The sequence below is a fragment of the Phocoena phocoena genome, chromosome 8 (assembly GCF_963924675.1).
Source record: "Phocoena phocoena chromosome 8, mPhoPho1.1, whole genome shotgun sequence".
In the NCBI taxonomy this organism is placed as follows: Eukaryota; Metazoa; Chordata; class Mammalia; order Artiodactyla; family Phocoenidae; genus Phocoena; species Phocoena phocoena.
The window spans coordinates 68,794,157-68,808,698 of NC_089226.1; the positions used below are offsets into that span (position 1 = coordinate 68,794,157).

The 14,542-nt window shown below is 38.8% G+C and overlaps 1 protein-coding gene across 1 annotated transcript; it reads right to left on the reverse strand.

Annotated features, from left to right (window-relative positions):
* Nucleotides 1-1,729: 1,729 nt before the first annotated feature.
* Nucleotides 1,730-14,160, reverse strand: PSMA1 (proteasome 20S subunit alpha 1). The gene is made up of 10 exons (XM_065881919.1): nt 14,067-14,160; nt 12,712-12,756; nt 12,157-12,258; nt 11,933-12,036; nt 9,960-10,048; nt 9,266-9,336; nt 9,018-9,147; nt 7,748-7,827; nt 3,396-3,506; nt 1,730-2,093 (listed from the first exon to the last, which is right to left on the reverse strand). Exons 1-10 carry the CDS (start codon nt 14,067-14,069, stop codon nt 2,037-2,039), a joined length of 792 nt encoding a protein of 263 aa, XP_065737991.1. The 5' UTR covers nt 14,070-14,160; the 3' UTR covers nt 1,730-2,036.
* Between the last annotated feature and the right edge of the window lie 382 nt (nt 14,161-14,542).

Sequence of the window (14,542 nt, forward strand, 5' to 3'; positions counted from 1 at the left end):
TGTCATGTGGGATCTTCCCGGACCGGGGCACGAACCCATGTCCCCTGCATCAGCAGGTGGACTCTCAACCACTGCGCCACCAGGGAAGCCCTGTCTCTTATTTTTAACTATACCAGTTCTTCAAAGATGTACATATAGATGCCTAATAATTCCAAGTGAATTACATGTTATCTTTATATTAAAGTGATAGGTTTTATGAGGACATTATTAGGAATTTTACTGTTTATTTAATACAGACTAAATGGAATGCCTGAGTATAACACACTAGATAAAACATGAAAAGGCATCAAAATGAACTCTCTACAGATAATGGAATTGAATCTTATCGGGGTGGGGAGGATTTTAAGTTCTAAAGTCAGTGTGTCAGACTAAAATTACATATTGAAAAAAAAATTACTAAAATTTCCCCCAAAGTACAATACAGATCAGTCTTTTTTTTTTTTTGGCTGAGTGTCAGCAAAGTAATTGGTTTACATTCAGGGAACAGACACAAAAATCTCTCTCTCTCTCTCACACACACACACACACACACACACACATTTAAACAACAGAATTACTCAACAAAGACGAAGCTCACACAGTAAAAGGCACATGGGAAGGGAGACCTGCTTGAGGAAAGAGCAGATTATGAAATTTCTCACTTATGCTCCCTTGCCCAGACTGTACGCTGAGTCTGAAGGCAGGTAGGAGGACTCCCTCTTTCACTGTTTTGTGTTTGTGAGTTACATATCCTTGACGCGACTACATTGTAGGTCAAATGGTACTGGTGGCCTCATGGCAAGCTCAAATGGCAGACTCTTGAGGCTGATTCCAGAGTGGAGACAAACATCTCCACATTCCTGTATTTAGTCAGAGGTCATTCCTTCAACAAGGTTGCCAATTTCTCTTACCACTCTCCCTTCAAGAAGTCACACAGAGATTTAAACCTACTAAGTTTCACATAAATTTTCCCACTTAACCTTCACAATAATTCTCCAAAGGATTTCCCTAAGGGAAGGCTAAGTAAATTGCTCAAAGCCAATAGCGGCTAATTAATAGAATTAGGTCAAAAATCCAAGTTCCCTATCTATAAACAAACTGCTCCTCTCTAGAAAGATATGAATCTCAGAAAATAAAATAATTCTTCTAGGCTTCTTAGCAGCAAAATTCTTGATTACTGGCTTTGTTTTTTAAAACAGATTTCCTCTAATTTCATTTTGCATGGTCTAAGATAAAAATTGTACAGCAATATTTACATACACAGTTCATAGGAATAATGGAATGCAGCCTAAAGATTATGCTGAAGTAGGGCTGGGCAGGATAAGAGGAAATTATAGCTTGGGATTAAATTTCCCTTTTGCTATTTTTGCAAAAATTCCCTACACTGAGACCAGACCAGAGATATCACTACTGCCACCTGCTGGTTGGAAAGAAAAATCGTTCCTATGTTAAACTTCCTATTACTATTGTTAGAAAGTGGTAGTTTCTTAGGTTTTAATCAGAATCTCCAGGGTTGAACCCTAAAATTTGTATTCTGGACTAAATCTCCATGGATTCTCATGCAGCCAGTCCATACACTGGGGCATTAGTATAAGGCTGTTATAGATAAGAGGTAATATTTTTCCTGTCACTAAAAATAAGGCAATTTAATTTGGCAAACATGGTGACCACACATGATGATGACACAGCTGTAATCTCAGACTACTATTTAGAGTTGAAGCTGCTTAAAAAGCAAAACACCAATACATCAGCAGGTGAAACAATTTTATTTCACAGTTGTCTTTAAAACCACAAAGACAATATGTTCTTCATATAAAAACGTCAGTTCAGATAACTATACTTTCTAGAAAATGATTATAGAGACGCTCTTAAAGAAAATGCACCCCATTATATGGTTTTGGTGAAGTTGCTTGGAAAAAACTCACATCTGGACTGATTCCTAAAACATACCATTCCACCATTCTGCATCTTTTGGTTCAAAGTATAGGTTATTGTCATCAATACGTGTTCCTGCATTCTTACATGTATGATAATACATATATAGACTGGTTTATCATTTAATGTTCCATTGGTTCATCAGCCTTTTCTGCAGGTTCATCAGCAGGTTGAGTAGGCTTAAGAGAGGAAGAAAAAAGAAAATATGTAAAAAGAACACTTGACCAATATATATTTTTAATCATAAACATTGCGTTATAAAAAAAATTTATGAGAAAAGGAGTTAGCAGACATTTTGGATACTCAATTTTGGTTCATTGTCCTATTAAAATTTCTGAACAAAGGGTTTTAAAAAAATAGATACAATTTTACAGTTCTGAAAACCTAAGCATCACTGAACAATTCCAGCGTTTCATCGTAATTTGTCTTGATCAAGAATAAAGGCTTTCCTTTTATTATCACTACTAGCCTTAAAATACTGGCACATTTTAGACATTCTTTTACTCTTTAGCACTAATGAACACAGCAAAAATATTTTCAAACAAAGCAGTTGTATGGTACTCCACTGCACTCTTCCCAACAGTGCTGGTTCTTACCAATAGCAGTTAAATAATGCAAATCTTGCTCCTCCAAATACCAACATGTTAAAAAAAAATTCATGCTGTAGAAGAAATTCATGACTGTTTTTTTTTTCAACTACACAGCAATCAAAAAAGCATCTACAAAAGCAAATGTGTACTCTAAACATTCAACAAAAAAAGGCTAGTATTTAACCTGAGATTCACCAATACTTCTTGATCCTTTTCTCAATATTTGTGAAGAGCCAACTTAGTTTCCCAAGCTGGTCCCCAATGAATTTTCTCTCAGTCCCCACTCTGGTAGGATCTTGGCTGGCCCTATGACTTGTTTTAACCAACAGAAGGTACAGAAGTGATGCTGTGCCAGCCCTGGGCCTCAGCCTTAAGAATGCCTGGCAGCTTGCACTTCTCAGTTTTTGAACTTTTGCAACCTCTGAGCTGCTACCCTGCTAGAGATACTCTGGTGAAGGAGAGGCCCTGAGACTACGTGGACAGAGGCCCAGCGATCCTAGCAGAGGTCCCAGCCATCTAGCTGTCCCTCTAAGATACCTAGCAAGTATGAGTAAAGAAGACACGTGAGTAAAGCCATCTTGGATGTTCCAGCCCCACTCCCTCAACTGACTGGAACATTTGAGAGACCCCAAATGAGATGAGCAGAAGAACTATCTAGCTGAGCCCATCAACCCACAGAAGTGAGAAACTGCAATAGGTAACCAAATCACCCTTTTTGTGTTTTATGGAGATCACTGACCCCTCAGTATTTTACTTTAGTCAGTTCTTAGTTTTCCCACTGCCACATGAATTATGAGCCTATCTCAATAATTAAAGACAAAAGTGGTAGATTTACACAGTCATGGTAGGAACAATAGAACTGAAGTCTCTTGCTTATAATTAGTTATATACCTGTGTCTTTCTCTGTGGTCTTTCTTCAAGACCTTCCAGGAATGGAGACACATCATCATCATCATAAATCGTAAACTCCAAGTCTTTACCAACAATTCCAATGGAAACATTCTGAGGGGAAAAAAAAAAGGTAAAAATTAAAACTCAAGAGAATTTAGGTTGGAAAAACGCTTATGATAAAATGTTGCATGGAAAAAAGCAGAGTAAAAATTTATATAGCACTTGAATGAGACTTAAAAAATACTTGGGGAAAAAAGGAAGAAGAAAACTAGTAAACTTTTGTAATTTACAGATTTAATATTCACTTTTTAAAAAATTATTTATTTATTTGGCTGCGCCAGGTCTCAGTTGCGACATGTGGGATTTAGTTCCCTGACCAGGGATTGAACCCAGGCCCCCTGCATTGGGAGCACGGAGTCTTAACTGCTGAACCACCAGGGAAGTCCCTAATATTCACTTTTGATAATCATGAATAATTCCAAAGGTCTATGTCACCTAGAAATTTGCAACTTTGTTCATAATGGAAATGCAAAGACCAGTGTGAGGGAACAAACCGCTTTGCTAGGAAGTAACCCTAACTTCTAAGAAATAATCTAATTTGTTTCATGTGTAAGTTAAGACATGATAGTTCTTAGGGAAATAAATTTTGGGTTCTAAAGTGTTGAATTTAGGGGATTGGAACTATGTTCTACGTGGAAAAATTAAAAAGCAATTCTTAAAGTGTTCAGTGAACCAGTGCAAAAGAGCTCCCGTAAGATTAAAATTTCAGCAAAAACTTGAGGTATTAAGGATATATAGGGCATTCTCTATGATTTAGTAAAAATGTGAAATCAGGAAGCCAGAGCAACCTTTTCCAAGTTGTAAATGTCAACAGTCAACTGTATACCCAAATTTTAAAAGACAGTCATCTTGGAGTGATGGCATTATAGGTATTTTAAACAAATTTTAAAAATTTAATGTACTTTCCTAATTTTTTTGAAAGAATATTATTTTCATAATAGAAAAAAGTGTTTAAAAAGATTATGCAGGCTATAAAGTCTTCATAGACATATTAAATATTAATTATCCATTCATTATAACAAAATGGATTTTATAATATGCTGACTGATCTCACTTTAGTTAATGATCATTAACCTCAAGGAGGCCTTTAGTGGTTGTTGTATTATACGGGTCCCTAGATCATTCAATCTCCCCTTCCCTGGACAACTCTCTAATATTCTCCATTCTCCTTCCAGCTTAAAACCTTGCTCCTATTTCACTGAGAAAACAGAAGCAATCAGAAGAGAATGTTCACAAGCTCCCACAGTATCCACTCTTTCCTGTATCTATGTCCTTAGATTCTCTCCCTTCCTGTTACTGGGAATGAATAGCCCAATTTCCTCTCTAAGGCCTACCTTTCCACCTGTGTGCTATTCAAGGTAATAGGTCTAGCAGTTTTTCTCATTTTTATCTTATATAAATGTTTTTCTTGATACTGGATTATTCTTATACCCATGCAGCAAACCTGCTGTAACCTCTCCTATCTTAAAAAACCAAAACAACAAAAAACCCTTTTTTCACTACATTCTCTTCCAGCCACCACCCTATTTCTCTGGACCCACAACAGAAAATCTCTTCCAAAGAGCTGTCTCCAATTTCTCTCCTCTTATTTTCTCCTGACTCCTTTCCTATCAGGCTTCTACCCCACCGTTCCATTAAGATTGTCTAGTCAAGTCCCAGAGACATCACTGCTAATCTAATGGTTAATTCTCAGTCCACATCTTCCATGGTCTATTGGCAATTTTTCACTCTCTTCTCTTTGAAAGACAGTCGGCCCCTCTATCTGTGGGTTCTGCATCCTCAGATTCAACCAACCATGGATCAAAAATATTCAGGGGGGGCTTCTCTGGTGGCGCAGTGGTTGAGAGTCCGCCTGCTGATGCAGGGGACAAGGGTTCGTGCCCTGGTCCGGGAAGATCCCACATGCTGCGGAGTGGCTGGACACGTGAGCCATGGCCGCTGAGCCTGCGCGTCCAGAGCCTGTGCTCTGCGACGGGAGAGGCCACAACAGTGAGAGGCCCACGTACCGAAAAAAAAAAAAAAAAAAAATTCAGGGGCTTCCCTGGTGGCACAGTGGTTGAGAGTCCGCCTGCCGATGCAGGGGTCCAGGAAGATCCCACATGCCGCGGAACTGCTAGGCCCGTGAGCCATGGCCGCTGAGTCTGTGCATCCAGAGCCTGTGCTCCACAATGGGAGAGGCCACAACAGTGAGAGGCCCGTGTACCGCAAAAAAAAGAAAAAAAAAAAAAAAGAAAAACAAAAAATATTCGGGAAAAAAAAAAATTCCAGAAAGCTCCGAAAAGCAAAACTTGAATTTGCTATGCACTGGCAACTGTTTACATAGCGTTTACATTGCAATTACAACTATTTACATGCCATTTACATTGTATTAGGTATTGTAAGTAATCTACAGATGATTTCAAGTATACAGGAGGATGTGCGTAGGTTAAGATGCAAATACTATGCTGTTTTATATAAGCGACTTGAGCATCTGCAGATTTTGTATCCAAGGGCGGGGGTCTGGAACAAATCCCTCCCCAGATTCCAAGGGATGACTGCAGTTTCTTCATTTGCTTTTAAGGATGCCTCATTTTCCAAGTTTTCCTCCGGCCTTCTTCGTCACCTTTCTCAGTCCTTTTTGCTGATTCCTACTCACCTCCCAACCTCTAAAGGGTAGAGTGCCCTTAACCAAGTCTTCAAACCTCTTGTCTAACTATTCGATTCTTTTAGAAATCTAATCCAGGCCAGTCTCTAAATGCCATTTCTACACAAAGACTCCAACATTTGTAACTCTAGGATAGACCATTCTCCACCAAACTCTAGGGGGTGAACATCTGATATCTGTTTATTCTTTATCACCAAATGGACAAACAAGAGGCATTTCAAATCCTGTTAAGTCCTAAATTAACCGCCTGATCTTCCTCCACAACCTTACCCCAAAACCTGTTCTCTAACTGTCTTATCCATCTCAGTAAATCATAAATCTCTCCTTCCTCTCATCGGGCCAAAAACCTGATTTATTTTTTTTGCGGTATGCAGGCCTCTCACTGCTGTGGTCTCTCCCACTGCAGAGCACAGGCTCCGGACGCGCAGGCTCAGCAGCCATGGCTCACAGGCCCAGCCGCTCCGCGGCATGGGGGATCTTCCCGGACCGGGGCATGAACCTGCGTCCCCTGCGTTGGCAGGCGGACTCTCAACCACTGCGCCACCAGGGAAGCCCCTGATTTATTTTTTTAAGCTCACACCCCACAACCAATTTGTTAGCAAACCTTTTTGGTTCTAATTTCAAAACATAAGCAAAACTGAACTACTTCTCATCATCTCCAACTCTTATGACTCTGCTCTAATCCACCACAATCTCTCACCTGAATTACTATAACAGCCTTGAAACTATTTCCACCCATGTCCCCACTACAATCTGTTCTCAGAACGGCAACCAGAGTGACTCTTTTAAAACCTAAATCAAGCCATGGTATTCCTCTGTTCAAACACTAACAGCCCACTGGGAGTAAAATCCAAAGCATCTACAATGGTTTATAGGACATACGCAATCTGGCCTCCATTACCTCTCTGACTTCATTCCTTCTCTTCCTCTTGATCACTGACTCTGACACTACCGGCCTCCTTGCTTTGAACACTAGGGACATTCTGGACTCAAGGCCTTTGTAATTATACCCCCTGGAAGAATACTGATCTAGACATCTGCATAGCTCACTCACTCACCTCCTTTAGATCTTTCCCTCAAATTTCACTTTCTCAGTGAGGCCATCCCTGACCACTCTATTTTAAATTATACCCACCACACCTCCTTCTTACACCCTATTGGTCACTCTTACTCCCCTTAACCTGTTTTATTTTTTCTATAGCATTTATCACCTTCTAATATCCTATATAATTTACTTGTGGGTATACTGTCTCTCTTCCCCCACTTGGATGTATGTCCCCAAAATGCCAAGATGTTTGTTATGTTTACTATATATTCTCAACGCCTACTGCCTACATGTGGTAAGTGCTCAATGTACATATTTGTTCACTGAATTAAAAATATGATGATATTCCTACTTCTTGAAGAAATGAAGAATATTGTACCTCAGACATACTGCTTTTATTGCTTTATACCAAAAAGAAATGTTTAAAAATCATTTCAAAATCAGTCCCTTTTAGTGAACATCTTAAAGTGAGAGAATGAGCCAAGGCAACCAACTCGCAAATTGAAGAACTGTAAGTATACAAACTTCTCTATTACTTACATTTATGTGATAAATGATTAAACCGTAATGTTAGTATCTACAATTGGGAAATGTGATATTTACCTTTGTAGTTAGGTCCTGTTCTGCAGGAAGTGTCTCCCGTAAGGCACGCAGACCATGCTTAACCAGTTCATTCAAATTGCCTAAAATATAATAGATTAACAATTATTTCTTAATTCCATTTTCATGCTAGGCTTCTTTTATTTGTCAGCCCTATAGTCTGAAGTCATGGTTTTTGTCACATACTAAATACATCATAATACAAAAACCCAAAAGTCTAAAGTTTGGCCATATAATCTTTTAATAATCTATTATTAGATTGCTATTATTTTATTTAATGAGAGGATAATTGATTTTTGTTACTGAATTTACCCTTTTCTTATGCTATATGTTAAATCAAAATCCTGATTCACAAATGATACAGCTCAAAGTTTCATATAATGTATTCTGTGGAATGCTCACCACTGTATTTGCTCTTTATAAAAGGAGCCTCCAACTCCTTGTATGTGGCCAGTACAACTATCCTTGTGTAGTTTTGGCCCTGATGCCAAAATTACACAAGGATACCACAAGAAAGTAAAACTACAGATTAATATCCCTTATGAACATATACACAAAAAACCTCAACAAAATACCAGCAAACTGAATCCAGCAACATTTATGTTTAATAAACATTATATATATATATATATAAAATTTATATTATACACTATGACCAAGAGGGATTTATCCCAGGAATGCAAAGTTGGTTTAATGTTCAAAAGCAATGCAATACATCACAATAGAATACAGGGGGAAAAAAAACAGATGATTACCCCAATAGATGCATAAAAAGCATGTGTTAAAATCCAAGAGCCTTGCATAAGCAAACTACTCAAAAACCTGCCCTATCACCACACCTTACATCTTTTACTTTTCTTTCCCACAGTTACACTGACTTCTTATTTATTTATGGACTACTTAATGCAGAATGTCTGTGTGGCTAAAAATAAGAATCTCAGAAAACTAAAAGTTGTAAACAGAACTTACAACTGGTAGCTAGTACAGTAGCTCTCAACTCTGGCTGGGGCACACTTACTTCAGACCAACTGAATCAAGAATCTTCAAGGTCAGGGACACATATTTATATTTTGAAAAAGTTCTACTGATGATTCAAATTACTGTGGTAGCCAGAGAAAGTAAAAGCTAGTATGTGTGACAGAAATAATATACACTTCATGGGTTTAATCTTTTTTAATATTCTTTCTGTAAAGCAGATACTTTTCTTCATTTAGAATACTATATTTATTCACTACATAAAGACTGGAGGGGACAAGAAAAAAAAATCACTTACACTCCATAAACTCTGACATATGTCTCTCCAAGTAAGTACGAGCTGACTGAGAACGGGCTCCAATGGACATAGCCCTGCAGTCAAAATAGTTAGCAGATGGACACGTTTGGAAAATGTGAGGGCCCATATCCTACAAAGAGAAGAAAAATACACTACATAATTCTTCACTTTGATTGAGCTAAAAATTAGAAAACTTCTAGTCAGTTTTTAAAAAATCATTAAAATATAACAATACTCTGCGAACTTACATCATAACCAGCAATAAGCAGCCCAACACCATATGGTCTCCGGCCATATCTTTGTGTTGGTATCTGAGTTTCTTAAACTAGTTAAAGAACCTGTTCTAACAAGGTATAAAATACTATCTTTATTTTCAAATTAAACATTATTAACAAAGAACTCTGGTTTCTTAACTGCTGCATAATCCACCACAAGAAGAAGAAAATAAAAGAGAAATATTTATTTGGCTTATTATAAAAAAATGTTTGGCTATCCACCAAATCCAAAGTGAGTGCTACCAAAATGACTTTCTCTGATGTAAAGAATCTCATTCATTTTGGATATAAGGGGCAAGGATTTTTTGGGAACATCTAGAACCACCAATAAAAAATTTTAAATCTCCTCTAAAAATGATGCTTAGTTTTTCTGAAATTTGGCTTATCTGTATCTGGAAAATATTAATTGCTTATCTATAAGGGCTGATAAAAGAGCAGCCCAATTTCTTATTTAGACCCATTCTTCCATGGTAAAACTTCCTACAACTCTCCTTCTAAAAATTTTAAACATTCCGCTATTGAAAAGTGACTAACCTTAAAGTTTTCACAATCTTACCCATGTTATATGTTATCATATTCCTAATAAGTAACATAAGGATAAAGTATCAAAACCCTTTAAAGTCCACATCCATAAATGCTAAAATAAATGCATAAATAAAAAGGATACTGCTTCCAATTAGAGATACAAGACGAGACACAGGAAGAGGTCTGTCAAATACAAATCTGGAATCCAAACACTCCTGGCGCATAAAATTACTAAAAAAGAAACAAGAAAAATTAGTAATTTCAAATCACAGAGAGTTATTCTAAATAATTTCATTTCTTTTTGCTTTCTTCTAGACATTTACATGAATTACATCCATACAAGGGAACCACAAAGACATGGCCACAAGGATGCATTTTTATACCAACTCTTCCTTCTAAATTTTAAATGACTAACCTTAAAGTTTTCACAATCTTACTATGTTTATGACTAAAATGTTCCTTAGTTCTAGATAACCTTTGTCTCAGAGCACTTTATAGAATAGAGAAGAAAAGGCTGAGCAAGAGAAAAAGAGCAATGTCTCTTCTCTTACCCTTCCCACTGTCAACAAGACAGTGCTTTTTTCTTGAAAGCTAATGAAAATTTTCCCAATAGAACAAATACAAGAAATAGAATCCATAGTATGGCACTGTTAACATGTCCTGCCAACGTTACTTCTATCCATAAGCAGCACTCTAGAGGAGATACCAGACACTAGACTGTTGAGTCTCACTCTTAAACCTGACAAGATTCAAGCAAGTATAACACAGGGGAAAAGGAAATTCATGCCTAACTATTAAAGCCAAGAGAATAAACAAGAAGTGGATATGTACTTTTCTTTCATGCTGCTTTGTCTAGTTTATGTGTATGTCACATCTGATGATCAAATGTTGGCTGCAGGAACCAAGCTACTTGTTCTCTACTTTCATTTAAGTCCATTTCCCAGGGCTGTCTAAAACCCGATATGGCAGGTACTAATCACATGTGACTAGTGAGCACTGAAAAAGTGGCTAGTCTGAATTGAGATGTACCACAAGTACAAAATATACATGAAATTTCAAAGACTTAGTACAAAAAAACAACGTAAAACATCTCATTAATAAAGTTTTTATACTGATTACCTGTGACACGACAATATTTTGGACAGATTGGGTTAAATAAAATGTTTGACGGCACAACATATATTACATTTTCAACAGCTAAAAGAAACCATCACTAATAATGCCGTCACTATACTGCTGACCTAAGAGAGCAGGGGGGTTTGCCAGATAACTTAAAATTTTTAAACATTATTATTTTCCTTAGTGTTTATATTCCTTCTTTCCTAATTAAATCACAGACTTAAGAGATTACTTTTGGCTAACTACCTCCCACCTCCCAACACACACAACAAAAGTCACTGTGTTAAGTGTTCTACATGTTAGGCTATTTATCAGTAACCTTAGAAAAAACACTAAAAAAATTTGAGAGTTTAAGTGACTAGATCAATATCAGACTAAGTGCTAAAAGTGGGGACTAAAGACTGTGTGATTCCAAAGCCCCACCTCTGAATACTGAATGAATGAATACTAGAATACTAGAAATAATCTTTATCTCCTCTGGTCTCTCACAGAAATATACCAGTTACTCTCCACTTTCTACCTTGTATTACAGATATTCTACTAGATTTTAAGTTCCTAGAAGATGAGATTTATGTCTGATTCACTTTTGTATACCCTGCAGTACCCAGTATTGAGCTTTGCAAAAAATAAATGTCAAATGAATACTGATGTGTTAAAGAAAGCAAGGGTAGTTCAGCTGATCCTTAGAAACCTGAAAAAAGTGTCAAGCTCTTCTCAGACCTGATATCAAACAATATATACTGAGTTATCAAGTAAGACATTATTCAATGACTTCTCAAAAGCATTAATATTAATATGATTAATTCTATTAATTAATACTGCAGTGATCAAGAAATGGAATACTTAGTAACTGACTCCAAATCCATTAAGGTATTCATGATCTTAACTTATAAGCACTCTGGCAGACAACTTCTTAAAATATCTGCATCTTTTCTAGAAATGTAATCAATTATGAATCAAAGGGATGTTTCTTTTGTTTTCCACGATCATACTCACCATAACAATCTAGCATCAGCAGTAAGTCCCGCAATTGAGATACCAATATGGTTATCAACATGGAGAATTTTTTTCTGATGAGCTGCAAGTTCTGACTGTGCTCTCTAAATAGAGACGTTATTTAAGACAGAAAAACAAGTTTACAATTTTATTATCTATACAGTGAAAGTTACATTTGACAGTTGTTTTCTAAAGGAAGAAGATATATTTACTGCTTTACTTACCTTCAACGCAACCAACACTGCATGGGTTTTTGATTTAAGACCAACTGTGGCTGAACCTTGTTTGACAGCTTCCATTGCATATTCAATTTGATGAATCCTGCCCTAAAACAAAAAAAACCCCAACATACCTTAGAGTCATCTTACAAGACCCTCTTATATATTTAAAATTAGAGATCCCCAAAATCAGGTGAACATAGTTAAACTAGGAAACTTGGGACTTCCCTGATGGTCCAGTGGGTAAAACTCCAATGCAGGGGACCCGGGTTCGATCCCTGGTCGGGGAACTAGATGCTTCATGCGTGCTGCAACTAAGAGTGTGCATCCCACGACTAAAAAGATCCTGCATGCCGCAACTAGGACCCAGCTCAGCCAAAATAAATAAATAACAAACAAACAAACAAAAAAACTAGGAAACTTACTTTTATGATACATTCAGGTTTCAGAAAAGTCTAAAGTGATGATATTCCATTTTCTCACTGCCCACAATCCCATAAGTTTCTAAACACATTGCAGCCACCAAAAACCACTTCATAGAAATAGCATAAAACATTTTACCTGAGGGCTCCAAACAGTGACATCATTGTCATACTGGTTGCGAAACTGAAAGTAAATGAAAAAAGACTTATTAACACGAGAACATTACAAATCCCAAATCTTAACAAGATCTATCATTAAAAAATGTTCTTCCATCTATTTTCATCTAACATTAACAAAAGACTGTTATTGCAACCTCATTGGAAGATTACTACTGTACTCAGCTGCAAACCAGTTTTACATTTACAAGGAGCTAGTTGGGTAGGGGAGAGCAAATCTAGATGGGACTTATCCTCCCAACCTATCTTCCAATTCTAACACTGTCCATAGCACCCACTTTAGGTTCAGTCAATTACTAAAGTTCCTATGTGTCCACTTTCCTTCCTATCTTTGCTTATGCTCTTCCCTTACACCGGACCTTAATAAATGGTCAAAAGCATTACTTTTCCCTAAACTAGCTCAAATGTCTACCTCCTAAAGTCTTCTCCATCTTTCCTCCCCAAATCCCAAAACATACTCCCACCAGTTCTTTATCTTCACGTCCCTTTCTACTTTATATTACGATTAGGGACATGTCTGATTTATCTTTGAACCTTCACTGTGCTTAAAACAGTGCCTTTGAAACATTCATACTGAATGAATGAACACAATGTCCCCAGGAAGTTAGAAGCGGACACAAATAGCCACAGCGACAGACCCATTACTGCTTTAAGGACGGTATCAAAACAAGTCCACCAGCACAGTACTTGGGAGACTAATCGTGGTGGTGAGCAAGCTGAAGGCTGGAATGGCAGACATAGGTCTGCAAGCCCTGAGCCCTATATTGTAACCCTGATTCCATCACTTCTATCAGCTTCGGTTCACTCATTTGTAAAACTAGGTGACTGGACAAAGTGACTGAAAAGGGCCTTTTCTGATCGAGCTCTGAGGGAGAGATTACAGAGGGACCCACCTGGAAAATGAACGCGGTCCAGGAACCCAAACCCTGGGGTCAAGTCCGCACTTGGCAGTACAGGCAGATCTCAAGTCCCCATTTTCCCTTTCTCCCACACAGAGCACTAGGGGCCTCTCTGGACCGCTCGGAATCTACTCGACTGAAGGAAACTGAGGGGCGAACTCGTCTAGTAGTCCGAGGAGGTTCTGTTCAAGGCCCGGTGGAAAGCGAAACAAACCCCGGGAAAAGGCCACACCAACTACCGACCTCCCCTCTCCCGGCCAGGCCGGAGATGCTGAATCACTGCCTGAACCCTCCACTCGGCTAAGGTTCCCACGGCCCGTGCCCTCGGGCCGCTCTAAGGATGACAGGCGAGGCGGCTCGCCAACCCCAGCCGGCGGACCTCTGCCCAAACCCAGCCTGAGCTCGGACTCCAACTCACCATGGTTCCGGCGCGAGGCTGGCTTCGGCCTCCTGAAAACCCGCTGACCGAGCAGCGCTGCCTAAACTTCCGCTAGGCGATCTACAGAGAAGTCTGCGGGACTTTGAAGGCGGTGGCGCAGGGTAGAGCAGTCTATTCCAGAGATGTCGATAGGCTTCCCTCGCTCCCCCGCCCTCAAAGCTCTCAGCCAGCTCGGGAGTGGGCGGGGCCTGGGAAGCAGGAGGAACTGAGATAGGCGGGAAACCCCGGGACAGGTGTCCCCGCGGGAGCTAAGAGCTGCTAGGCGGCCACTACCAAGTCGCCCTTCTTGGGTCCTCAGTGAAGTTACCTGTGTGTTGCAGATGCCCGCCAGTTTCTCACCGACCAGGCCAGATGCACCTGAGACTCCGGGTGAGCGAGTGTGCGGCTCAACCGCTCCTTCAGCTTCCACAGAGATGTGGGGTGTTGTGTAGTGTGAGAAGAACGAGACTGCAAGA

Excerpts from the sequence above, each read along its gene's own strand:
- PSMA1 (XM_065881919.1), bottom strand. Across the intron at positions 9,148-9,265 it reads TGCTTATTGCTGGTTATGAT|GATATGGGCCCTCACATTTT; the intron begins GTAAGTTCGCAG and ends TTCTCTTTGTAG. Across the intron at positions 2,094-3,395 it reads GACCACAGAGAAAGACACAG|CCTACTCAACCTGCTGATGA; the intron begins GTATATAACTAA and ends TCCTCTCTTAAG.